The sequence below is a fragment of the Suricata suricatta genome, chromosome 1 (assembly GCF_006229205.1).
Source record: "Suricata suricatta isolate VVHF042 chromosome 1, meerkat_22Aug2017_6uvM2_HiC, whole genome shotgun sequence".
In the NCBI taxonomy this organism is placed as follows: Eukaryota; Metazoa; Chordata; class Mammalia; order Carnivora; family Herpestidae; genus Suricata; species Suricata suricatta.
Window position 1 is genome coordinate 177,327,968 of NC_043700.1, and position 25,888 is coordinate 177,353,855.

At 40.5% G+C, this 25,888-nt stretch overlaps 1 protein-coding gene across 1 annotated transcript in view; it reads left to right on the forward strand.

Moving 5' to 3' along the window:
- ADGRA3 (adhesion G protein-coupled receptor A3) overlaps positions 1-25,888 on the forward strand; it is a 142,474-nt gene that overhangs the window by 77,389 nt on the left and 39,197 nt on the right. The window contains exons 9-11 of the mRNA XM_029952283.1: positions 4,162-4,326; positions 6,741-6,942; positions 7,869-8,024. Of these exons, the coding sequence (XP_029808143.1) occupies positions 4,162-4,326; positions 6,741-6,942; positions 7,869-8,024 (523 nt within the window). The remainder of the gene's footprint in view (positions 1-4,161; positions 4,327-6,740; positions 6,943-7,868; positions 8,025-25,888) is intronic.

The window sequence follows — 25,888 nt, forward strand, 5'->3', positions numbered from 1 at the left end:
ACAGACACATCTCCAAACAGGACATCCAGATGGCCTACAGGCAAATAAAGCGATGCTCAGCATCACTCATCATCATGGAAACACAAATCAAAACCACACTGGGATACCACCTCACGCCAGTCAGAGTGGCTAAAATGAATAAATCAAGAGACTATAGATGCTGGTGAGGGTGTGGAGAGACAGGCACCCTCCTACACTGTTGGTGGGAATGTAAACTGGTGTAGCTGCTCACCTCAGGGTGGAGGTTCCTCAAAAAACTATCAATAGAACTTCCCTATGACCCAGCAATAGCACTGCTAGGGATTTACCCAAGGGATACAGGAGTGCTGATGCATAGGAGCACATGTACTCCAGTGGTCATAGCAACAATGTCAACAATAGCCAAATCATGGAAAGAGCCTAAATGTCCATCACCTGATGAATGAATCAATGGAGTATTACATGGCAATGAGAAAGAATGAAATCTGGCCATTTGTAGCAAAGTGGATGGACCTCAAGGGTGTCATGCTAAGCGAAATCAGTTAGGCGGAGAAGGACAGATACCATATGTTTGCACTCATAGGTCTAACAGGAAAACAGGAGAAACCTAATGGAAGACCAGGGGGAGGGGAAGAGGGAAAGAAAGTTGAGGAGAGAGAGGGATGCAAAACCTGAGAGATATTGAATACTGAAAACGAACTGAGGGTTGAAGGGGGAGGGGGAGAGGGAGGGAGAAAAGAGGTGGTGGTGATGGAGGAGGGCACTTGTAGGGAAGAGCACTGGGTGTTGTATGGAGACCAATTTGACAATAAGCTATTTAAAAAAATAAATAAAACATTAAAAAAGTAAATAAATGTAAAAAAATTAAAAAGAAACTCAGTGAAGATAGTCTATCCATAAATTGTTATGAAGTGTAAAAAAAAAAAAAACTGTGAATTTCTATTTGAGTCAGGCCTATCCTGGGGTAAAAGCCATTGAAAACACTTTCCTGGTCTTTCTTCCTGGTGCTGATCCCGTCTTCCAGGCGTCAGCTTCTCTCTGGTTTCTGCTTGCTTCGGATCACTGACCATGTGTTCAGATAGGTGTCATGTTGTAGTTTGTCCAGAGCTTGTGATTGTTAACCTCAGGGAGGGTATTTTGATAGGAGCTGCCCCGCGCTTACCAGAACCAGAGTTCTTTTATTGGAGAATAAGATTGTTAGAAACAGTTTGTTAGGTTCCAGTGAGAAGGCTCTACCGTTACCCTTCGTGTATTGTGGTGAGAATTTCACAAGCATGTACATATGTTAAAGCTCACTGAGTTGTGTGCTTTAAGCAGTTTATTATATGAGTAGATAATAGCTCATATATAATACAGCAACAATAATATATTAAAAATATATAGAATCTTTTTTTTATTAAAAGTTTCTAATATGTATTTTTTTTTTTGAGAGAGAGAGAAGCAGAAAGTGAGCGGAGAAGGGAGAGAGGGAGACAGAATCTGAAGCAGGTTCTAGATTCCGATCTGTTAGCACAGAGCCTGATACGGGGCTTGAACTCATGAGCTGTGAGATCATGACTTGAGCTGAAGTCAGATGCTTAACTGACTGAGCCATACAGGCACCTCTAGAACCTTTTTCTAAATAAAAGGGCTCCATTCATTTAGAACTCTTACTTTTTGCAACTATAACTAGATTAACTATACATTTATATCTGCAAGTCATACTTTAAACTCTTTATAGCAGGACAAAAAATTAATTCTAAGATCAGCATCCTTGCCTAATAGTTTTTGACTCATGTGCAGATCTTTCATATGAAGCCCTTTACCCAAACTTTGCCTCCGAATAATAAAGAATTTGCAGAAAAAGGAAATAACGGTTATTGATTCGGTTAACTTGAGATAGTTGTTCATTCTCCATTGATTTCCTCCTGTTATCCATCTTTCCTTAGTAAGAATCAAAGTTTGTACTTTTCCTCGAAGATAAAATTGAAGCTGCTGCTTCTTCCTTAAATTCCCAAAGATGCTGCTTTGAGGATTCCTGAAAAGTTTATTCTGATCATTGGTTTTAGAGCATTGATGGCATTGCTAACAGTTATCTTTAAAACATGTTGGCAAAATGCATTATGCACTTAGCTCCCAGGGTGGTGCTCCAGAGGGCCCTGGGACCTCACAGTGCATGTACAGAGGGGCTCTGGGATATGTTAAGTTTTTTTCTTTCTTTAAAGTTTATTTATTTTTGAGGGGAAGTTGGGGGAGGGGCAGAGAGAGGGAGACAGAGAATCCCAAGCAGGCTCTGCACTGTCAGCACGGAGCCCAACGTGGGGCTCAAACTCATGAACCATGAGATCATGTCCTGAGCCGAAACCGAGAGTCAGATGCTTAACCGACTGAGCCACCCAGGCGCCCCTATTTTAAGTTTTTGAAGAAGCGTGGTGATACTTGACATTTGTTGGACTGAATGGTATCATTCAGTCATGCTGCATTCCTTTTGCTGGTACCATACTTTAGGGTGCCGAGTTTTTGTTGATTAATATGGTGCAAAGCAGGTACTGTGTGAAAATCATTGTGGAACATGAAATAAGGGTATCGTCTGATCTGTATTTAAGAATGAAATATTTGTATCCAGTTGTTGTGCATTATTTTTTCAAATGGCTGTTATGATACTAGGATATCAGTAAACAATTCTGGGATTTAATTTAGTTATTAGACCATTCTAGGTATTTCTTTTGGAGCTCTGCAAAATATTTTCCAGTCAGTGAAGGTGCTGTGATCTAAGAAAGTTTGGGACCTCTGGATTAGAGAGTGATTGGTTATTTTAGAATTTGGCTATTTATAAGGTAAAGTACTTTTTGTGTCACTTTATCTCAAATATATTTATTACAGTGTATTGGTTTGTTCACTGACTTAATTAACAAAGATGATAAACATTTTCTTTGATTCAGAGTAACAGTGACTCAAAGTCTTTATTAGAACATATGATGTTGTATAGCCATTAATGATTTAGGAGACTGGAAAAGTGTATTAACTTGGAGACATAATTTTGTCAGTTAATTAAAATGATACATCCTTTATGTCTAATTATTTCTTAATTCTCTATTTACATAAAGGCATAGCATAGTGGGTCATGTGGAGGGAGAAAGGCTAATTGAAGGTTCTGACATTTGCTCTTTAATTAATAGGTTTTATAATAGAGAATTATGATTTCATCTTGAAAATCGAATTTACTGACAGCTATTTAGAAATATAGCTGTTATGAATTAAAGTATGCCTTTACATGGAAATCTCCTTTTGTGAAAGCATTAGTTGGTATTTTACTAAATCGTTGTAGAGACTTAATGAATTCTTCCACAAAGTATTTTACCTTCAATATTTTTTAATTGTTCATGTCATAATATTAATCTCCTTCCTTCATGCTTGAGTATTTTCCTCTGAATCAGTGGAAAGGTGGACGTAACTTGGAAAGGTCTCTATTAGTTTTGCTGAAGAATGTGCCTTTGCATGGAGTCTGTTCCCTCACCTGGCTGCATCCTGCTTGCCCTCTTTCTAGAAGGAGAAGTTTCAGGCACGATGTCCCCTCTCAACTTTCACTCTGTTCATACTTTTTTAAAAAAATGTTTATTTTGCAAGAGAGAGAGTCGGGGAGGGAGAGAGAGAGAGAGAATCCTAGCAGGCTTCACGCTATCAGCACAGAGGCTGATGCGGGGCTCCATCTCACCACCGTGAGTGGGATCATGACCTGAGCTGAAATCGACAGTAGGTCGCCTACCTGACAGAGCCACCCAGGCGCCCTGCCCATACTTCGTTACAGCTCTGATCACAGTGGTTTAAGGAGCTCCTTACCTGTTGGTCTTGACTTGCTGCTGGGATCATATATATGTGTGTGTGTCTGTTGTTGAGAGAGAGCATGCCAGAAGGACAGAGAGAGAGAGGGAGACCGAGGATCTGAAGCAGAGAGCCTGACGCGGGGCTTGAACTCTCAAACCACAAGATCATGACCTGAGCCAGCGTCGAATGCATAACCCATTGAGCCACCCAGGCACCCCCTGGAGGGATCATATTTTAAATTTGTTTTTAATCTCAGAAGTGCTTTGCCCACTGTGTGTATTCCGACATAGATGCCAAGTGAATGATAGAAGCCTGAGTTGTCCCCCTTTCTTTGGTCTAACCATATTTTCTCTTTTTTTAAAATCTTTCTTCATGCAGTGCCCTAACCATTTCTAACATTCAGGCTGGATCGACTGGAAATTGGGGCTGTCACGTCCAGACCAAACGCGGGAACAACACGAGAACCGTCGATATTGTGGTATTAGAGAGCTCTGCACAGTACTGTCCCCCTGAGAGAGTGGTGAACAATAAAGGTGATTTCAGGTCAGTGACGTAGACAGTGCTGGACACGTGATTTGCCTGCATCTGTTTTTATTCTTAAAGGTGCATCATTGGTCTCCAGTTCTCAGGAAGAAAAATTGAGAAATATATGTATATTCACATACATGTCCTTATATATCTAAGGCCTACCCTTTAGAAAAGTGATTCCAGAGCCATTTATGAAGATTAAGAAGAAAAGGTGCTTGAATTTTATCTCCGATATGTTGATTTAACAGCCTCTGCAGCCAGAGTGTTTCATGTTTAATAGTTTGTTGTAAAAGTTAAGAACCACTACTTTAGGGAAATGTTTTGGAAATTCTACTAAAACTGTGAAATTCCGACAGGCTGATGGTATGTCCTGGGTTTTCAGGGGCTCTTTTAGGGCTGGACTTTGCTTCATACACACGATAATTAGGAGAAACCCATGTCCCTTTTTCCTCCCCAGTTTGGTTTTTCTGGCAGTTAAGCCAAAAGGACTTTGGGAAATGTGGGAAATGAAAGCTTTCGGACGGCCCGAAACTATGGGAACCATTAGCGGTAGACTTTGTGTTGAGATAAGCAGAGGGAGTTAAATGTTACAATTTTTTTTTAAATAGAAAATTTAGAATTTGTGAGAGGTAACAGCTTTTACCTTAGACTCTCTTTTACTTTCAGGGTAGTTTATAAAGCATCTTTAAATATATTATTTATTTGATGTTCTTTACATTTAGGAATTTATTAATGACTTTGTAGTTAATGTCAATCAAAGGAAATACTTCTGCTCTTTAAAGCAGCATAAATAGTTTGTTAAATATCCAGTTTGTACCGTCTATGATTGGTGCTCCTTCTGCCCAAGTTTTAAGGGTAGGAAAGCCCTTGGATATTAATCTTTTAAATCCAAGGTGAAGAAGCTATGTAACATCTTTAGCTCAGCTACTTCTTCATTGTTTTTTTTTTTAAAAACTATCTTTATGTCCTGTAAGAAAAAAACCTCTCTGACCCGAGTTTATGGAAATTAGCATTTATTATTGCTGATAGCTAAGTCCTTTATGTAGAATAACTGTTAATAAGTAATATTTACACTGTATACTTTAAAGCAAAATAGACAGCATTTGGGAACTTTGTTCTATTCTGCATCTTTTATTAGGTACTCATAATGTTTTCTATTTATGGTGGATTTTCTCTTCCTGCTCATAATTGGAGTATTTTATAATTTTAAAAATAGAAGAACCTAATTATTGAACTGATTAATGAATTAGCTTTTGACACTCCTTAGTATATTATGCGATTGAACTTTCACTGCATTAATAAGATTTAGTTTAGTGTTGCTGAGTCTGTTTATGCAGATTTCAGTAATGAATTCTATTTCAGCACGACTGATGCTGTAATGTATCAGTTCCTGTGTTACAGGTCAGCTGTAACTTTTATTAAATATATTCCTGTCAGTCCCACTTTTGGAGAAATGGAGCTCAAAGGACAAAGATTTCTCCCAGCTATTAGTACAGTCCATGCCCACAGGTTTGTGTCTGCACTAGAAGAGGGGGCAGTTTCTCCCAAAGAAATTCAGTTGTGTGCCGGGTCGGAGGTGTGCTAGGCCACCCCCAAGTGCAGCGGTTTGCTAGGAGGACTGGCGTGGACTCCGCGTGTCATTGTGGTCACAGCTAAGATGTATTATCGTGATGTCGTAAGACACCTGGTGGGATGAGCAGGGGAAGGACACAGCTGCATTCTGGAGAGATCTGTGTGCAGGCTTCCTCGTGCTCTCTCCCTCCCGTGAAGATCACACAGAGCGCTGCTCCTCCAGCCACGAAAAGGCGGCCTCTGGGCAGTGGTGTTGCCCAGCGAAGCCCGTTGGAAACTCAGCACGCCACGTTCTTATCGCTGGCCATGCGGGCATCCTCTGCCCAGCGTGTACCAAAATTTCAGACTCCCGGGAAGAAAGCAAGTTTCAGCATAATCCCTGTTGTTGGTCCGAACAGTCTGGGCACAGTGAACAACCCTCACGAGTTAACTGTTGGTGGGAAAATCCACGTCCCCAATACTGCACGTCCCCAGTTGTCCCAGGGGCGCCGGTGCAGCACGCGGGCCTCTCTGAGGAACGCCGTCCTGGCCCTGCTGTGGCGACTCCTGTCTGCGCACCTGCTGATTCTGCGCCGCATGTTGCATTGTTTCTCTTATTTAAGACTTTTCCTGGGTGCTTATAGCAATCTTTAGAATCTTTGAAGAAAATATGCTCTGCTATGAAAATCTCTGTGGCTCTAGTTTAAGCCTGTTGAGTCCATGCAAAGCTTTTTTTAAAGTCTTTATTCTGAGAGGAATTTGTTTCTTCTAGAGGTTTTCTCTGTGATTATTCGTGACCTTTCTCATCCTTGATTTTCCTCCCCGTGACTTGGGTCCCGGGTAAGTTTCCTCCCACTGTTTCGCCTTCACCTCTCCAGGTGGCCCAGGACGCTGGCAGGCATCACGGCGCGCCTTCAGTGTGCTCGGAGCTCGCACGGCGGCGGGATCTACCCCGGAAGCCCGCAGGACGAGAGGAGGGCCTGGCGCAGGTGCGACAGGGGCGGCTTCTGGGCCGATGACGACTATTCTCGCTGCCAGTATGCGAATGATGTCACCAGAGTCCTTTATATGTTCAATCAGGTAACTAGAAAGTCTTCACACTGACGGCGGCTGTTAATTTCTTTTGGTTGAAATGCCAGGTGTGTGGTTGTGTGTGTTTTATTAAATACTCGTAAAGTATAAGGATTTCGTGTTTACGCTTAGTCGATCCGTCTTCAGGATCAGGCCTTGTCACCTCAGTGGTAGTCAAGGCTCTGTGTGATGTCCAGTTTCCTTTCCAGTGCTGCCTAACTCGGTGCCTTTGTTTGGATAACTTTATTATCTGTGTTCACTGGACCGAATCCCAACCATCCTTCAAATCCGTCTGGGAAGCCACCTGTTGGTCCCTTTTATAATGTCTTTGTCACAAGTGATCCCTTGTTATACTTGTACTCATATGTCTTTTCTTGTATTCACTTCCATGCATCCTTTTTAAACCTGAGCAGACTGTAAGCGGGGGAAGAAGGCCTCTGTGTGGCCCATTTTCTTAGGCTCCTTGGTGCCCGTGCTACCCTTGGTGTAATGGTTGGTGCTGAGTTGTGTTTAAGTCAGTAAGTAAACAAATGTAAAATGTTACTGGCGGAGCATGGCCGACTAGATAAACGTTCAGTAAGTGCTTCATACCCCGTGCCTTGGGGTTCCAGGGGGGTTATTGATCCCTCCCAGTTGGAATACTCAGGAAAAGCTTTACTAAGCAATTGGAATTGAGTGTGTGTAGAATCTGGGTAAGTGGAGAGAAAGACACAGTGCAGTGTTTTTACCAGATGTGTTTGCACATATTACTGTGTTTCATTCACAGTTTAAAAAAATTGCCTTTAGGTTAGTTGCCATTATAATTCCAGTTTTCTCAGGTGTGAAAAAGCATTTTAAGAAGGTTCCTGGGGATAAATGATAAAGAATTTGAATTCTTGACCATGTTTTGAAATGCAAAGATAAAATGTCAAAATTTTTGCCTTTTTTGAATACAGATGCCTCTCAATCTTACTAATGCTGTGGCCACAGCCCGACAGTTACTGGCTTACACTGTGGAGGCTGCCAATTTTTCTGACAAAATGGATGTGATATTTGTGGCTGAGATGATAGAAAAGTTTGGAAGGTTTACCAAAGAGGAGAAGTCCAAAGAGGTATTTTTCTTGTTCACCTTTGTAGCACATAGCATGTCAACAAATAGTTACGTGTTAGAGTTGAATCTGTATATATTTTTTTAAAGTTTATTTATTTTGAGAGAGAGAGAAAGCGAGAGCGAGCAGGGAAGAGGCAGAGAGAGGGAGAGAGAATCCCAAGCAGGCTCCATACTGTCAGTGTGGAGCCCAGTGCAGGGCTCAAACCCACACAAACTGTGAGATAACAATCCTGAGCCAAAACCGAGAGTTGGACACTTAACTGAGCCACTCAGGTGCCCTTGAATCTGTATTTTTAAATCATCTTTATGTTTGCTATATTTTAATTAAATGCACTTTTTAATTTCCAAATTATTGAGAAATGTATGCTCCACTTACTATAGGGATCTGTTGTTGGAATAGAGGTGAACAGTCCGTTCTTGGGAATTTAGGTGCCGTGATCGAGCAGAGCCAGCCCATGAGAGAGCAGCTTCCTGCGTCTACATTGGGGTTGACTAGAGTCCTCTCCACGGCATTTTGGGGTTTCTCCTCTCCACACAGACGTGTGTTATCCTTCTCTTTCTCTTGTTTCCCCCTAGGTTTCTTGGGAGATAATAGACACTTGTCACTATATAAGTTTAAGGTGTAGCCATGATGGTATGATTTATATATATTGCAAAATGATCACCATGAGAGGTTAGGCTGACATCCATCTTCCCATATAGATATAATAGAAACAAAAGAGGAAAAGAGAGAGGAAAACAAATTCGTTTTGTGATGGGAACTGTTAGAATTTACTCTAACAAGTTTCCTATAGATCATGGGGCAGTGTTAGCTGGTGTCATTTGTGACTACATCTTTGGTACTTATAACTGGAAATTTGTACCTTCTGACCACCTTCTTCAGTTCCCTGCCCCCTGCCACACACCCCCACAAGTAACCACAAGTTTGTTCTTTTTCTATGAGGTTTCTTTTTGCCCACATGTGAGATCGAGACAGTTTTTCTTTTTCTGACTTACTTCACTTACTATTATCCCTTCAGGGTCTCTCCATTTTGGAATAAATGATAGGATTCCCTCTTTATTTACTTATGTATTCATTTAATGTTTATTCTCCTTTTTTTTTTGAAAGACAGCATGAGTTGGGAAGGGGCACAGAGAGAGAGAGAGAGAGAGAGAGAGAGAGAGAGAGAGAGAGAGAGAGAGAAACATAATCTGAAGCAGGCTGCAGGCTCTGAGCTGTCAGCACAGAGTCCAGCTTGGGGCTTGAACTTACAAACTGTGAGGACATGACCTAGGCTGAAGGTGGCCACTTAACCAGTTGAGCCACCCAGGCACCCCATGGATGTCCTCATTTTTAATGGCCGAATAAGATTCCTTTGTGTTTATATACCACATCTTCTTTATCCTTTCATCCAGTAATGGATACTTAGGTGGTTTCGATGTCTTGGCTATTATAAATAATGGTGCTGTGGACATGGGCATGCAGATACATTTTCGAGTAAGGGTTTTAGTTTCCTTTGGATATATTTCCAGAAGTGGAATTTTGGGATCATGTGGTAGTTCTATTTTTATATTTTTTAGGGTCCTCCATATTGTTTTGCACAGTGGCTGTACAAATTTACATTCCTACCAAGTGCACTAAGGTTCCCCTTTCTATTTTTGGCAGCTTGTCTTTTTGGTGATAGCCATTCTAACAAGTCTGAGGTAGTACCTCGTTATGCTTTTAATTTGCATTTACCTGATAACGAGTGATGCCAAAGACTTTTTCATGTACCTGTTGGCCTTTCATATATCTTTGGAGAAATGTCTATTCAGGTCCTCTGTGCATTTTTTAATTGTGGGTTTTTTGTTTTTTGTTCTTTGCTATTGAGTTATATAAATTCTTTATATATTTTGCATATTAACCCCTTACCAGATAAATGGTTTGCACATATTTTTTCCCATTCTGTAGGCAGCTGGGTTGTCTTTTCACTTTGTTGATGGTTTCTCTTGCTGTGCAGAAGCTTTTTAGTCTGTTGTAGTCTCCTTTGTTTATTTTTGCTTTTGTTGTTTGTGCCTTAGATGTCATATCCAAAAAACCATTACCCGGACCCATGTCAAGGAGCTTTATTTCTGTTTTCTTCTTGGAGTTACATGGTTTCAGGTCTTACGTTGAAGTCTTTAATCCATTTTGAGTTAGTTTTTGTGAGGCATGTAAGGTAGGGAGGGGTTCCGTTTCTCTTCCATGGGAGTATCCAGGTACCACAACAGCATGTGTTGTGAAGAGACCGTCTTTTCTTCATTGAGTATTTTTTGGCTCCCTGGTCAAATATTAGTTGACTATAGAAGCTTGGGTTTGTTTCGGGCTCTCAATTCTGTTCTGTTGGTCTATTTGTCTGTGTTTATGCCAATATCATACTGTTCTGATGACTATAGGGCTTTATAGTATAGCTTGAGATCTGGAAGTGTCATGCCTCCTGCTTTGTTTTTCTTTCTCAGGATTCCCTTGACTATTCAGGGTCTTTTGTGTTTCCATGTAAACTTGAGGAGTATTTTTTTCTACTGCTGTAAAAACTGCCCCTGGAATCTTGAGAGGGATTGCATTGAATCTATAGATAGCTTTTAGTAATATTGACATTTTACCTATATTCTTATAGTCCATGCACAGGAGATACCTTTCCATCTAATTGTATTTTCCTTGATTTCTTTCATCATTGTCTTGTAGTTTTCACACTAGAGAACTTTCACTTCATTAAATTTATTCCTTTGTATTTTATTGCTGTGTTTGATGCTCTTTTAAATGGGAATTATTTCTTTAAAATTTTTTTAAGTTTATTTATTTATTTTGAGAGAGAGAGTGAGATAGGGAAAGAGCAGGGGAGGGGTAGAAAGAAAGATAATCCCAAGCAGGCTCCACGCTGTCCGCCCAGAGCCCAATGAGCGGCTTGAACTCACAAACTGTGAGTGAGATCATGACCTGCGCTGATACCAAAAGTTGGGTGTTCAACCGACTGACCCACCCAGATGGCCCGGGATTGATTTCTTGATTTCTTTCTTTCATAAAATTCATTGTTAGTGTGGAGAAATACTACTGAGTTTTACTGTTAATTTTGTGTCCTGCAACTTTACTGAATTCACTGATAAATGGAACAGTTTTTTAGTTGAGTCTTTAGGATTTTCTCTATATGAAATAATGTCCTCTGCAAATAGAGCCAGTTTACGTCTTCATTTCCAATTGTGATGCCTTTTAATTCTTTTCTAGTTTGGTTGCTCTAGCTAGGACTTCTTATACTCTATTGAATAGGTATGGTAAAAGTGAATACTTTTGTTTTATTCCTAATCTTAGAGGAAAATCTTTGAACCTTTCACCATTGAGTATGAGTTTAGCTGTGGGCTTGTCATATAGAGCCTTTATTATCTTGACATACATTCGTTCTATGCCTAATTTGTTGGGAGTTTTTTTTTCATGAATAGATATTGAATTTTGTCCAATTTTTCTGCATCTATTGAGATGATCATATGTTTTTTTTATTCCATCCATGTGCTATATCATATTGATCGATTTATATATGTCAAACCATCCTTGCATCCCAGGGATAAATCCCAGTTGCTAATGGTGGGATCTTTTTAAAGTACTGCTGAATTTGGTTTACTAGTATTTTATTAAGAATTTTTTAATCTACATTTATCAGGGATATTGGTCTGTAGTTTTCTAGGAGTGTCATTTTCTGGTTTGGTATCAGGATCATGCTGGCTTGTAAAATGAGTTTAGGAGTTTTGCTTCCTCTTCAATATTTTGGAAGAGTTTGCATGTGATTAGTTTTAATTCTTCAAATATTTATAAAATTCGCCAATGAGACTATCTCATCCTGGGCTTTTCTTCATTGGAATATATATATATATTCCAATTTCTTTTAATGTTTGTTTATTTTTGAGAGGGACAGTGTGCATGAGGGAGGAGCAGAGAGAGAGGGAGACACAGGACCTGAAGTAGATTCTAGGCTCTTGAGCTGTCAGTGCAGAGCCCAATGTAGGACTTGAACCCACAAGCTGTGAAATCATAACCCATGGCAAAGTTGGACACTTAACTGTCTGAGCCACCCAGGTGCCCTGGAATATTTTTGATTACTGGCTTACTCTTCGTACTAGTAATTGGTCCATTCAGATTTTCTATTTCTATCTGATTTAGTCTTGGTAAGTTGTTTGTTTCTAAGAATTTTTTCATCTAGGTTGTCTAGTTTGTTGGTGTGTAGTTTTTCATTGTACTGTCATGATCCTTTTGTATTTCTCTGGTATCAGTTGTAATGTCTCTTTTTTCATTTATAATTTTGATGATTTGGGTTTTCTTTTTTCCTTGGTTAGTGTAAGGGTTTACCAATTTTGATTTATCTTTTCAAGGAACTAACTCTTTGTTTTGGTTAATCTTTTGTATTGCTTTTCTGTTCTCTATTTCATTTATACCTCTTTAATCTTCATTCTACACATATTTATTCTTCTGCCACCATTGAGCTCACTTTGCTCTTCTTTTTCTAGATCCTGAAGGTATAGAATTAGGTTATTTGGGACCTTTTTTGTTTCTTAATATAGGTGTTTATTGCCATGAACTTTGCTTTTAGAACTTCTTTTGCTGCATCTCCAAAGTTCTGTATGTTTATTGTGTTTCCATTTCATTTGTCTCAAGAATCTTTTTTCTTTTTTTTAAGATTTTATCTTTAAATAATCCCTGTACCAAATGTGGGACTTGAACTTAGAACCCTGAGATCAAGAGTCACCTAGTCTATTGACTGAGCCAGCCAACCAGGCGCCCCTCAAAAACCATTTTAAATTCCTTTTAATTTCTTCTTTGATCTATTGACTGTTGAATAGAGTATTGTTTAATTTCCATGTTTGTGAATTTTCTGGTTTCCCTCTTTCTACTGATTTCTAGTTTCATGCCATTGTAGCTGAAAAGATATTTGGTATGATCTCAGCCTTCTGGAATTTGTTAAGACTTGTTTTGTGGCCTGACACATGGTCCGTTCTAGACATTGTTCTGTGTGCTCTTGAGAGAAATGTGTATTCTTCTGTTGTTGGGTAGGATGTTCTCTGTCTGTTAGGCCACTTTAGTCTCTAGTGTTGTTCAGATACACTGTTTCCTTTTGATTCTCTGTCTGGGGGAATCTGTCCATTGTGGAGAGCCAGGTATCAGAGTCTGCAAGTGCTATTATTTTATTGTTTGTCTCTCCTTTTAGTTCTGTTAGTTTTTGCTTCAGATATTTAGGTGTTCCAGTGTTGGGTACATGAATATTTACAGTTGTTAGATCTTTTTGTTACATTGGCCACTTTATCATTGTACACTGATCTCTGTGTCTTTTTACTACTTTTAAAGTCTGTTTTGTTTTTGGTTATCATTTGCTTAAAATATCTTTATCCATCCTTTACTCTCAGTGTAGGTGTGTCTTTAAGTCTAACGTCAGTCAGCATATTGTTGGATTTTTTTTTAAACTATTGAGCCATTCTCTGTCTCTTAATGAGACAATTTAATCTTCTAACAAAGTAATTTTTGATAGGTAAGGACTTACTATTGTCGTTTTGTTAATTGTTTTCTGGTTGTTTTGTAGATCCATTATTCCATGATTTTTTATCCAGCTGTCTTTTTTTGTTGTTTTGATACCTCTTGGTGTTTTGACTTCGTTATTGTGTTTTTTGGTGTAATTAGTATAAAATTTTTCTGGGTGGTTGCCATGAGGCTTACATAAAATACCTTAAACTTACCACACTCATTTTAAACTGATGACAACTTCAGTAGTTTGTAAACTTGCAGTTTGACTTATCCTCTGCCTCACATTTTGTTACCACTGCTGCTGTTCATATGGTACAATAAATTCGTAGGGATCCCTCTCTGCCTCAGTTTATTAGAGCATGTGACTCTTGACCTTGGGCTCATGAGATGAAGCCCCATCTGTGGCATAGAATTTACTGCAAAAAATTTTTAATGTAATTTGTAACAGATGATTGTCATTACGGTTGTTTTAAATATATTCTTTTTAACTTTTAAGCTAGAGTTTTAAGTAACTTATGCACCACTATTACCATATTATAGAATATAAAATGCCTATGTATTTACTGCTACCAGTAAGATTTATACTACCTTTAAAAAAATAAAAATGTTTATTTGAGAGAGAGAGAGAGTTGGGAGAGAGAATAAAAATGTTTATTTGAGAGAGAGAGAGAAAGAGAAGAGAGAGAGAATCCCAAGCAGGTTCTGCATGTCAGCACAGAGCCCAGTGTAGGGCTCCATCTCATGAATCATGAGATCATGACCTGAGCTGAAATCAAGAGTCAGATACTTAGGAGTGTGTGGGTGACTCAGTCAGTTGAGCATCCGACTCCGGCTCAGGTCATGACCTCACGGTTCGTGGATTCGAGCCCCGCATCAGGCTCTGTGCTGACAGCTAGCTCAGAGCCTGGAGCCTGCTTCTGATTCTGTGTCTCCCTCTCTCTCTGACCCTCACCTGCTTGTGCTGTCTCTCTCTTCTCTCTTTCTCTCAAAAATAAATAAAACATTTTTAAAAATTTAAAAAAAAGAGAGATACGTAACTGACTGAACCATCAGGTGCCTCAGATGTTACTGCTTTAAGTATACTTTCACTCCATTTCTCTTTCTTTTCCTGTTTTGGAATTCCCATAATGTGAATATTATTTTGCTTTGTTTTGTTGGGTTTTTTTCCCCATTGTGTCTCATAATTCCTGTAAGCTTTTTTCCACTCTGTTTCATTCTATTTTTGCTCTTCTGACTGTAAATTCCAGCGTCCTGTTCTCTCCCGTTGTTGATTTTTTTTCAAGTTTTATTTATTTAAGTAATCTCTACATCCAACTTGGGGCAACAACCCTGAGATCAAAAGTCATTACCTCTTCCGACTGAGCCAGCTAGGTGCCCCCTTAGTTGCTGATTCTTTTTTTCTGTGTGACTGAGTCTACTTTTGACTCTGTTGCATTCTTTAGTTATATTATTCAGCTCTCGGATTTCTGTTTGTTTGTTGTTTGATGGTTGCTGTTTTCTTGTTTTATTTATGTATTGTTTCCCAAGTTTTATTTAGTGGTGTCTCTTGTTTTCTTGTAGCTCACTGAACTTCCTTAAGAGGATTATTTTAAATTTTTGTCTGACAGTTCATGGATCCTCCGTTATTGGAATTTTATGAGTTTCCTTTGGTGGTGTGATATTTACATGACTTTTCATGATTCTTGATTCCTTATTTATGCATTTGAGTAATGGGGTTCCTTTTTTAGACTTAATGGGTCTTTTTTCCCACTGGTTAGCTCTCTTTGGGTTTTTGGGTGTGTTTGTTGGTAGTGGCCTTGGGCAAGTGGGACCTGCTATTATCATCTCTTGGGCCAGGCAGCTACCAGAACTCTGAAAATGGGGATAGAGGCTTGTGGCCCTGGCTGAGAACGGCTGGTTTGGGTCCCCGCCCAGCTGAGGCTTCGCGGTTGTCTGAATTCTCTGGTCAGTCTTCCTAGATATGGTCTGGACTGGATACCACATTCAGGAATACGTGGGGCCATGGGTTTGCTTCCCTGCCAAGGAAAGCCATCCTTATTGTAAGTTTTAGTCACCTAGATCTTGTAATTTCTTTTGTAATATCCTGGAAAATGAAACCATTTTTAGGACCTTTTTGAAATTTCAGATGATTGTAGTATGCAAGTTTGGAAAATTTAGTGACTTTGAAAATGAGTATATTTTGGGGTGCTGGGTGGCTCGATCCATTAAGCGCCGAATTTCGGCTCAGGTCATCATCTCACAGTTGGTGAGTTCAAGCCCTGTGCTGGGCTCGGTGCTGACAGCTCGGAGCCTGGAGCCTGATTCAGATTCTGAGTCTCCCTCTCTCTCTGCACCTCCCCTGCTCATGCTCTGTCTCTCAAAAATAAGTAAACATTAAAAGAATATTTTTAAAAAAGGAAAGAAAATGGGTTTATTTTAACAGGGCCATGTTCTTAAAACTACACTTCTCAATGTGATATCCTTTACGTGAGAACATTGACAACCGCCATTTTCAGAATGAATGAGCAGAAAATGATGTTTTGAGTAAGTTTTTAGATGCAGATTAATATATTCTTCTACGTTAAGTTTCAAGCTGCTTGAGAACTAGCGGTTCTTATGTGATAGAGTCACACAAAAATGGGTTTTAGAAGTAGACAAAATCTAGAGCAAATCATAAGCGGAAGCCCAAAGAAAATGAAATGATTTGTCTGAGTTTATATATAGCTAGGTTAGGGCGGGGCTGAAAACAGAGCCCAGGAATCTTATCTGTATAATCCAGAAGTTTTCTGCTATGTTATGTACTTTCTTATTTTTTTTAAAGATTTATTTATTTATTTATTTATTTATTTATAGAGATGGGGAGAGGCAGAGATAGGGTTAGAGAGAGATTTCCAAGCAGGCTTTGCTCTATCAGTACACTGTCAGCTTGGAGCCCAGTGGGGGACTTGAACTCATGAACTGTGAGGCCATGACTGTGAGCCAAAATGAAGAATCAGATGCTTAACCAACTGAGCCACCCAAGCGCCCCTCACGTTTACTTTCCAGTAGCGTTGCCTATCGTGGGTTTTCACAGTACTCTGTACACAGCTGTGGGGAAACACTGGACTGAACAAAGTCTAATATATTTTGTGATGTAGATGCTCCCAGATTCATTAGCAGCGTTCAAAGGTAAATACTATGTCTAGTTTTTCTACATCATTTAAACCAAGGAACTTTTTTTTTTCCTTTTTGATACACTGCTTGGTATCTTGCATTTTGGTGATAAGTTTCGGGACTTGGAACTACAGCCCCAGTGCCCTAGGTGCTTTCTTTGATAGGATGCAGTTATTAAAGGAAGAAAACAGTTACATGTATTTAAATGGGACTCAAGTCAAGGGGGACCACGTGATAATGAGAATACATTTCAGTGTTGCCCTCTGAACCTCAGACCACAGTTTTCTCAAGAACTGTCTTGCTACTTGATGGGCTCTCTGGACCACAGCCTGCTTCCCGTGGTAATTTTCCCAGGGCTGGGGGAAGCTGTCTGGATTCTGGCTCTGTGGTGGTGGTGATTATAATCACAGGTTGGCTGCTACACGATGAGAAGTCATTCGTGGAAGTGGGAATGGTTTGAGTCTGGGGAATAAATGGAGTCTCTTCTGGAATGTGGACCTTGAGAAATATTTGGCCAATAGACAATGCCTGTTTATTCCCGTGCTGCCCTGTTTTGGCCTGAAGGAGCTCTGTCTCCTCCCAACTCATGAGGGGTAACATGGTGCCCAGAGGTGTGCGTTTCCCGTTTTACCACTGTACCCAGAGGATGGTCTCCACTTGGGATGCTCTCAGACGGAAGCATCTTGTTGAGGACCGGAAGTACATAGAGTTTCATGAGTTACTTATTAACCTGGGGCCCTTTCTTTATTCTTAAAAGAGGGGATGGTATTTGCCCTCTATAACTTGCAATGTTTGTGGGCACAGGTGACAAAATACAGGTGAAACTGTTTTTGCAGAATCATTGCAAGTTAGGTTATACTGTTCATAAAGTTAGGAAATTTAACATTCTTATCTCAGAAGCTAAGAAGTAGGTCCTTTAAAAAAAATCGCCGAGTGCTTTCATTACCTAACTGAAAACTTAGTTTGGAGGAGGTTACCGTCACGTTCACTGATGACATTAGAGGCAAAGTATGAATTGACTTTGGAAGCAAATGATAGCAAATTAGTAAGTTTAAGTAGAAGAAACAAGAAAAATATTGAGGATTGAATAATTGAAGTATAACTGTAATATTACTCATGGTAAAGCAAAGGGCTTTATTATAGGCTTAGGCTGGCCGGGCCTAAACTCGGGCTCACAGACCTCACCAGCGCCGTGGATCCGTGCTGAGAGCCCCGAACATGGGGTGGCGGGGCCTTTTATGGGTTTGGGGAAGGGGGAGTTACAGGAAATTGAGACACAGGTACAGGGGTCCAATCATTATCGCATAACACCATTGGCAGCAACTTTAACCATACACATTGTCCAGGTGTTCATTACTTTTGGCGGGACCCAATCACAGCATTTAGAGTGTTAACCAATTACAGAGTGGACCCAGGACCCTCACGTAGGGCGTAACTAGCCTTAAGCAATAAGTGATATCTATAGCTTCCACCTCTAGGCCTCCCCTTAGGAATGTTAAGGGTGTTAGCTGGCCTTTCCTGATTGGGTGTTACAAGGGTGGTCCCTCCGCCTTGGGCAGTGTGTGCCCTTTTATTGTCTAATGATTCTGAGAAACCTACACCTAGGCCTCCAAGGTCAGAGGGAAACTTGAAGCCTGTCATGGAGTCAGTTTGGGTCAGACCTGCGTCCTTACAATGATAGACATCCTATCAGATTCTCTGGAAAGTTAAAGTCTAGGCCATAGCTGTCACCATTATTAGGACAGTAAAAAGAAATCATGATGTTTAAGGGCTTCATTTTATGTTAATTACCATGAAATTATTCTAAGGTACCCTGAAATGCATATGGCTTAGTTGGACAAATAATTAAATTGATTTTTTGCATTATGTCCAAAAAGTTACTCTGTTATGAATAATTCATAAGGGAAAATACTGAGAGGCAATTGCTTTTTAAATTTTTTTTTTTATGGTTTTTATTTTATTTTTGAGAGACAGAGACAGCGCGAGCAGGGGAGGGTCAGAGAGAGGGAGACACAGAATCTGAAGCAGGCTCCAGCCTCTGAGCTAGCCGTCAGCACAGAGCCCGACGTGGGGCTCGAACCCACGAACCGTGAGACCCTGACCTGAGTTGAAGCCAGAAGCTCAACAGACTGAGCCACCCAGGCGCCCCGAGGCAATTGCTTTTTATAACCTGTGACTGAGTCTAGGCAGCTCAAGCCGGTGCTCTGTGATCTTAAGGTGGTGCCAGAAGCTTTCAGCTGCCAGATCTAAATGGTGTGTTTAGTGGGGTCTTTTTTTTTTTTTTTTTAATGTTTATTTATTTTTGAGGGAGAGGGAGAGGGGTCTTTTTTTTTTTTTAATGTTTATTTATTTTTGAGACAGAGGATCCCAAGTGGTCTCTGCACTGTGAGCACAGAGCCTGATGTGGGGCTCGAACTCACAAACCGTGAGGTCATGACCTGAAATGAAGTCAGATGCTTAACCGACTGAGTCATTGAGGCACCCCTTTAGTGGGGTCTTTTTAAAACAGCTGAAGGTTGTCCGTCAGGCAATTTAAGTGTCTGTTCCGAATTTATGATAGATGTCTCTTACGAAAACAAGATGAGAACGTATGCATAAGTCCTCTCACTGTGCTCTGGTTTTAAATTATAGTTAATTATATATTTAAAACTATGTATATATCTAAAATTTTTTATGTTTTACTGTGCTCTGGTTTTAAATATCTGAGTGAGTCATGCACCCTAATGCTAGTTTACTACAAAGTTCGTTTGGCACATTTTTACGGGCAGATCTTTAAAAATGTAAAGTTCTTTCACTTACTGATCTTAAAATACAACCACTTCTGTATTAACCGGTCAGTTTTGTTTTCAGTATTGCTAACGATTTTTTTCCTTGATTTTTGTCACACTTTACGCTGTTAAGCTTTCCGGAGGTGGCTCTCCTGGCTTTGTTCCATTGTTTCTGAAACCTGAGTGTGAGTCTCCGTGCCCCTGGAAGGCTTGGTAAATGGATCAGTGGCCCTGCCCCCTGAGCTTCTGAGTCAGTGTGTCTATGGGGAGGCCTGAGAATTTGCATTCCTGCTAAGGTGGTACGGGGTGTCCTGTCTTCGGCACAGGCTTTGAGAACCACTATAGTATCGTCATCTTCTGTCCCTGTCTTGCTTTAAAAAATACACACACACACACACTTTGGGCTTAACTTCCTAAAAACTTGCCAGAAACTTTTTTTATTGGAAAATTCTAGAAGTGTACGAGATAGAATGTTACCACTAATGCCTGTGTTTTACCTTTCACCAGGCGTCACCATTTTTCCGTATTGACCAGTCTTGTTTCATCTATCTATCCACTTACTTCCTTTTTCCCCGTTCCCACACTCTTCTCTTTCTTTTCCTTTATCATTTTCTTCTTTCTTTCTTGTTTTCCTCTTCAGTGTTGGGACATTAAATAGCAAATTCTAGATGTCCTACTTCATCCATAATCTTCCTGAAATAAAGGAACTTAAAATAGAACCATGAGGGGTTCCTGGGTGGCTCAGTTGGTTAAATGCCCAGCTCTTGATTTTGGCTCAGGTCTCGATCCCACAGTTCATAAGTGTGAGCCCCCAGTGGGGCTCCATGCTGACGGGGTGGAGCCTGCTTGGGGTTTTCTCTCTCCCTGGCTCTACGCCCCTCCTGCACTTGCACGCACTCACATGCACAGTCTGTCTCTCTCTCTCTCTTTCTTTCTCTCTCAAGATAAATAAACATTACAAAAAATAAAATAGAACTGTGATACGGTTATATGTCACGAGTCCTTAATATCATCAAATATCTAGTCCTTGTTCACTTTTCCCTAATTATGGTTTTTAAAAATGTGCACCTTGTGTCTGGTTACCTTAAGGAATTCATTCATGTAATTTTGCAGTTGGTTATGCGGGATTTTCTTGACTTACATCACCAGTGAATACAGTTGGTTTATTCTGTTCCTATTTAAATTGTATCCTTTTTTTTTCTCGTTTCTGATGGTCCATTATTGAGAACCTCCATAACACTGTTGATTAATACTGATGATGAGGTGTCTACACAGGAATAGTCTAATATACCCTTATTAAGTGTGATATTTTTTGCTTCTGTTGAGAACCAAGGTAAGGGGTTCGCTTTGAAATTAGTTCTCAGCTTGAGGTGTTTTAGAGCCCAGAAATAACGTGATGCCTGACCTTAGTCCTGTGTGATCAGCTGTGTTTACAAATTGCCAGGGAGGAGAGTTTTCACCTCCTACTTTGTGCCAAGGTCAGGACAGTTTGGATTTCGCTTGCTGGTTCGTCGTGACCCTGGAGGTGTCCGTTTTATGTTATCAGTGATCTCCGAGTAGGCCTGCGTTGGTGGGGCCTGAGCCCTGCCTAGAAATCAAAACACAAGCCACGGCCATCAGGGTTCAACCTCGGAGCTTCTTGGAGTCCTGCTGCTATTTCTCTGTGGGCTTCTGGAACAGTCTTTATTGTATGACGGGTCAGTGGTACTTTTTTTTTTCTCTTTCACGAGTTTTCACTCAGCATTTTTTGCTGTTAGCAGGAGGATCATCCTGACTACCTAGCTCTCCATCCTCCCAGAATGGGAGATGCACATAGGTTTCTAGAATGAGGAAGAAAAACCCAAAATGTGCTTCCCTCAGGAGAAGTGGGGGGCTGAGGGGCTAGGCTTCTCCGTCTGTCGTGAAGGGATGGCTGAGGGCCGCCCGTCAAAGTCTGCCTCTCTTGAGCAGTGTTCCTTGTGTGTGCCAAGAATTTGTCACAAAAGCAGCTTTGTCGACCTGGAGGAAGTGTTCTCCTTTCTGTTGATAATTGTGGCATTGTCTTCATCACCTTGCCTAGAAACCCACCATTTTTTCCCGTGTCATAGAAGCTGTGCATTGATGCATATTTAAAAAAATTTTTTTTGAATGTTTATTTATTTTTGAGAGACAGAGAGAGACAGAGCGTGAGCAGGGGAAGGGCAGAGAGAGAGGGAGACACAGGATCTGAAGCGGGTTCCAGGATCTGAAGCGGGTTCCAGGCTCTGAGCTGTCAGCACAGAGCCGGACGCAGGGCTTGAACTTACAGACTGCGAGATCATGACCTGAGCTGAAATAGGATGCTTAACCAACTGAGCCACCCAGGCACCCCGATGCACATTTTTTATTTGTGTATCTTTTTCTTATATGTATGTGTTTTCCACTTTTAATTTGCTGTTTTAATTTAAAAGAATAATCCTTTTTTATTTTGCTAAGCTATTTAAAATCCTTTTCGTGAGCAAATGGAGAATAAATGGGACATTTATTCCACACAGCGTTACTGTCAGCCTCCCCCGCCCCCACTTCTCACCTGGTTCCCTGGATCTCCCTTGGTCATCCTTGTCCTGTCTATTGTGTTCTTTGCTGCTGTTCCATAATAAAACCAGAACTTTCCTCTTTGCCACAGGCCCTGGTGATTTTCACCATGAGACTCGCACTGACTATTGACCACTTCACTAAGCAAGCTGAGAAGCCTACAGTGGGGTCCCGAGGCACTCAGGACACTGAAGCTAGTTACGAGGGGCATAAATACACTTTTAAACCTTGGCTTTCACAGTGGAGCAATCTCTTCATTGAAAGTATGCAGGGCAGTAACACCCTTGAGATAGGTGTGATCTCAGTATCATACGTAATTTGTAACTAGGAGAAAATCATGAGGGCTCATTGAACTTAATACCAGCTGCTGCTGTTTTTCCCGTTATTATTACCTCTTCAAGTTTGGACAGCACGTCTCTCCTGTACCACTGTCACCATCTTAGCTATCCCCAAACTCCTGCCCAGCTCGCTGCCCTGCCCCAGCCCAGCTCGCTGCCCTGCCCCACACATGAGTCTGTGATTCTTGCTTTTCTAGCTCTTAGGTTTAACAGGGGTCCCCCCTGCTGCTTTGTGCTCCAAAATGCAAACTGGCGTGGGGAGAGCTCAATCCTTTGGCTTTTCTCAAAAATGGCATGAGTTGCTTATGGGAGATAACTTTTGTTTTATTAATGTGCTATGGCGTGAAACTTTCTGAGCCCTTCTCCTAGGGTTCTTGGTCTATTTTACAAGTGAAGAAACTCAGTGTTGGGCAGGCTCAGTAACTGACTCATGGGTATTTAACTGGCACGTGACAGAGTTTAAGTCTCAACCCAGGAGTGTTTAGCTCGAAGGCACACACATATTCTGTGTTTGTTGCCCTACTACCCTCCTACGTTACCATTAAATACCACGTTTAGTTTACATGTTATCTTGTGTGTTTCCTATGTTGACACATCAGACATTCATGAAATTTACGGATGGTTTTGATCTCATTTTGATCAGAATTCCAAACACATATATTGAGAACATGAAATATTCTTCAAACAAATGACATTTAATGCCTTCTTTGTTATTAATGTGGCATTTCCATTTCTTTACCCTTTTTATCTTTGATAATGTGCGTTCCCACGTGTTTTCATTTGAACTTCAACCATCCAGTGTGACAGGTGGGAGAGCAGGTGTGTGATTCCTTCCGACCCCTTTGTGGCTGGAGTGGCCTTCCAGAAATGAGGTCAAGGAGAGATTCAGTGCTTTCTAATGCTCCTTGCAGTTGCCAGACTATCTTGGTGTGTCAGATTTTAGGAATGCTTTTTTAATCCAATGTAATTTTTCATGTGCTGTTACCCTTTTTGTGTCCTTCTTTGCCACCGTGACAGATTCAGAACTGCTTCTATAACCGAGCTGCAGAAGTTTACAGCATTTTGTGATTACCTGCTCTGGGGAATATTGGGGGCTATTTTGGCAACAAATCCCTTTCCTGGATTCTTAGCCATTTGGAATGAAGTAACGAGAAAGATAGCTTATTCTCAGCTAAAGCAATCACTCTTGCTAGCTGTACACCTTCTTAGAGATATTTCTTTCCTTTACTGTTATTAGCACATTAAATTCCATTACTGGCATTATCTGGTGGGCCATAGCAGTGGCTTTTTGATCATGCAATAATTACAGTTTTTCAGTTGGGCTGCTGTGTCTGTCAGATCTCCTGTGGGACCTTTATAAAGTCCATGTGTTTAAAACTTGAAAAAAAGTATGAGATAAGTCGAATTGTAGTGGTAATCTATAAATACCTAATATATAAATCTAATCTATAAATACCTCATATATTTATTTCCGTTGTACGTTAGAGTCTGTGTCTTCTTGTATGTTATCTTTTAGGTGTTTGCAGCCAGTAGGAATTTCTTTGATAGCCATAGAGCATATTTTAAAATCTATGATAGGTAAGAATAATAGACGCAGACTTAGCCAATTTATTCCTGCTTCCCTGAATTCCTGGCAAAAGTTAGCAGTCACTATTCAAATTGCTGTATAAATAGCTGATTGACATGTTCAGTAATTGGCATATCAGAGTCAGTGCCCCCCCCCTTTAAATTTATTTATTTTGAGAAGGGGGAGAAGCAGGGAGAGAGAGAATCCCAAGCAGGCTCTGGGCTGTCTGTGGAGTCCAGCGCAGGACTCGATCTCGTGAACTGTGAGATCATGACCTGAGCCGAAATCAAGAGTCTGACAGTTAACTGGCTGAGCTACCGAGATGCCACCCCCACGGCCCCCGTTATAATTCAGAAATAGGAGCTTCTGTTAGAATGCAGCTCCCCACCCCCTGTACCTGTTTGTTACTAGGAATGCATAGAATATACATTCTAATACTAATGCTAATACTCCACGAACTGTATAAAATGAATAGGTTCTGGGTTGCATTGAGGTTGATTCTAGGCCTCTCTGATTCTCAGTTGATCTTATTAGTGTCTGAGGTGTAGGGGAAGTGCTCTTTGGGAATGTCTGAGTCCATTAAGATAGAGTGGATGAAATTCTGTTCTCTTCATTATATATCTCTCTGGTAGCTTCGCAGTTATTACAACTTAGTCATTTTTTAGAAATGTGTTTCCTTGTTTTGCATTTTCCTCAAAGATTATAAGCCCCTAGTAGGTCTTTATGTTCCTCTTACTGCCATATCTCCATTGCTCCAGACCGTGTCTGGCTCACCTTGGTCCTCAATAAATATTTAGTCAGTGAGTCAATGGAACTGTGTAGCTGTTGGCTTTTATACCAGGAGTTCTACTAGTGAATAAGGGCATAAATGTAAGTAAGACATTGTGTTGTCTCTGCCCTCAAGATGTTTACATTGGAAGTAAAATAAGGAAAGGATTGTGATATACTTTGTTAGAGGCATTAAGAAGTCCATAAAGTATTTTTAATTGGATGAGGGGGCAGTACTTAAGAGCATAGAGAGAGGCATTTATGCTGGATGCATTGGTCCTATTTATATACAAACACAGACTTAAAATAAGTTTTTCTTAGGGCGCCTGGGTGGCTCAGTTGGTTAAGCGTCTGACTTCAGCTCATGTCATGATCTCGCAGTTTGTGAGTTCGAGCCCCACGTGGGGCTCTGTGCTGACAGCTCAGAGCCGGGAGCCTGCTTCAGATTCTGTGTCTCCCCTTGTCTCTGCCCCTCCACTGCTCAAGCTCTATGTCTCTCTCAAAAATAAATAAACATTAAAAAAAGGTTGAGCACGAGCTGAAATCAGACGCTTAACTGACTGAGCCGCCCACGCACCACTGAACACAGACTTTAAAAAGGCACCTCTATTTAAATTAAACTAATTTAAGTTTTTGTTTTTGTTGAGGTGTGATTGACATGAAATATTGTATTGTTTTTACATGCACAACATAATGATCTGGTATTTTTATATATTGTGAAGTGATCACCAAAATAAGTCTAGTTCACATCCAACAGCCACAGTTATAGTTTTTTCTCTTGTCATGAGAAATATCTACTGTTTTAGTAACTTTCACATATGCAATAATGATAATGTGTATTATTAACTACAGTCACCATGCTGTACTTTATACCCCACAAAGTATTTATAACTGGAAGTTTGTACCTTTTGGTTTCCTTTCCTTGTTTCGCCCACTCCCTACCCCCACCTCTGGCAATGACCAGTCTGTCCTCTTGGTGGTTTCTGTTTGTTTGTTTTAAGATTCCATATATAAGTGAGATCCTACGGTATTTGTGTTTCTCTGTCTGACCTATTTCACTTTGCCTAATACCTCAAGTTAAGTTCCAACCATGTTGTTACAAACGGCAAGACAGCCTTCTTTTTTATTATGGCTGTGTAAATTCCAGAGAGTGTGTGCACACGCATGTTTGTGTGTGTGGACACTATGTTCTCTTGATCCATTCATCCATCAGTGTACACTCGAGTTTTTCCGTGTCTT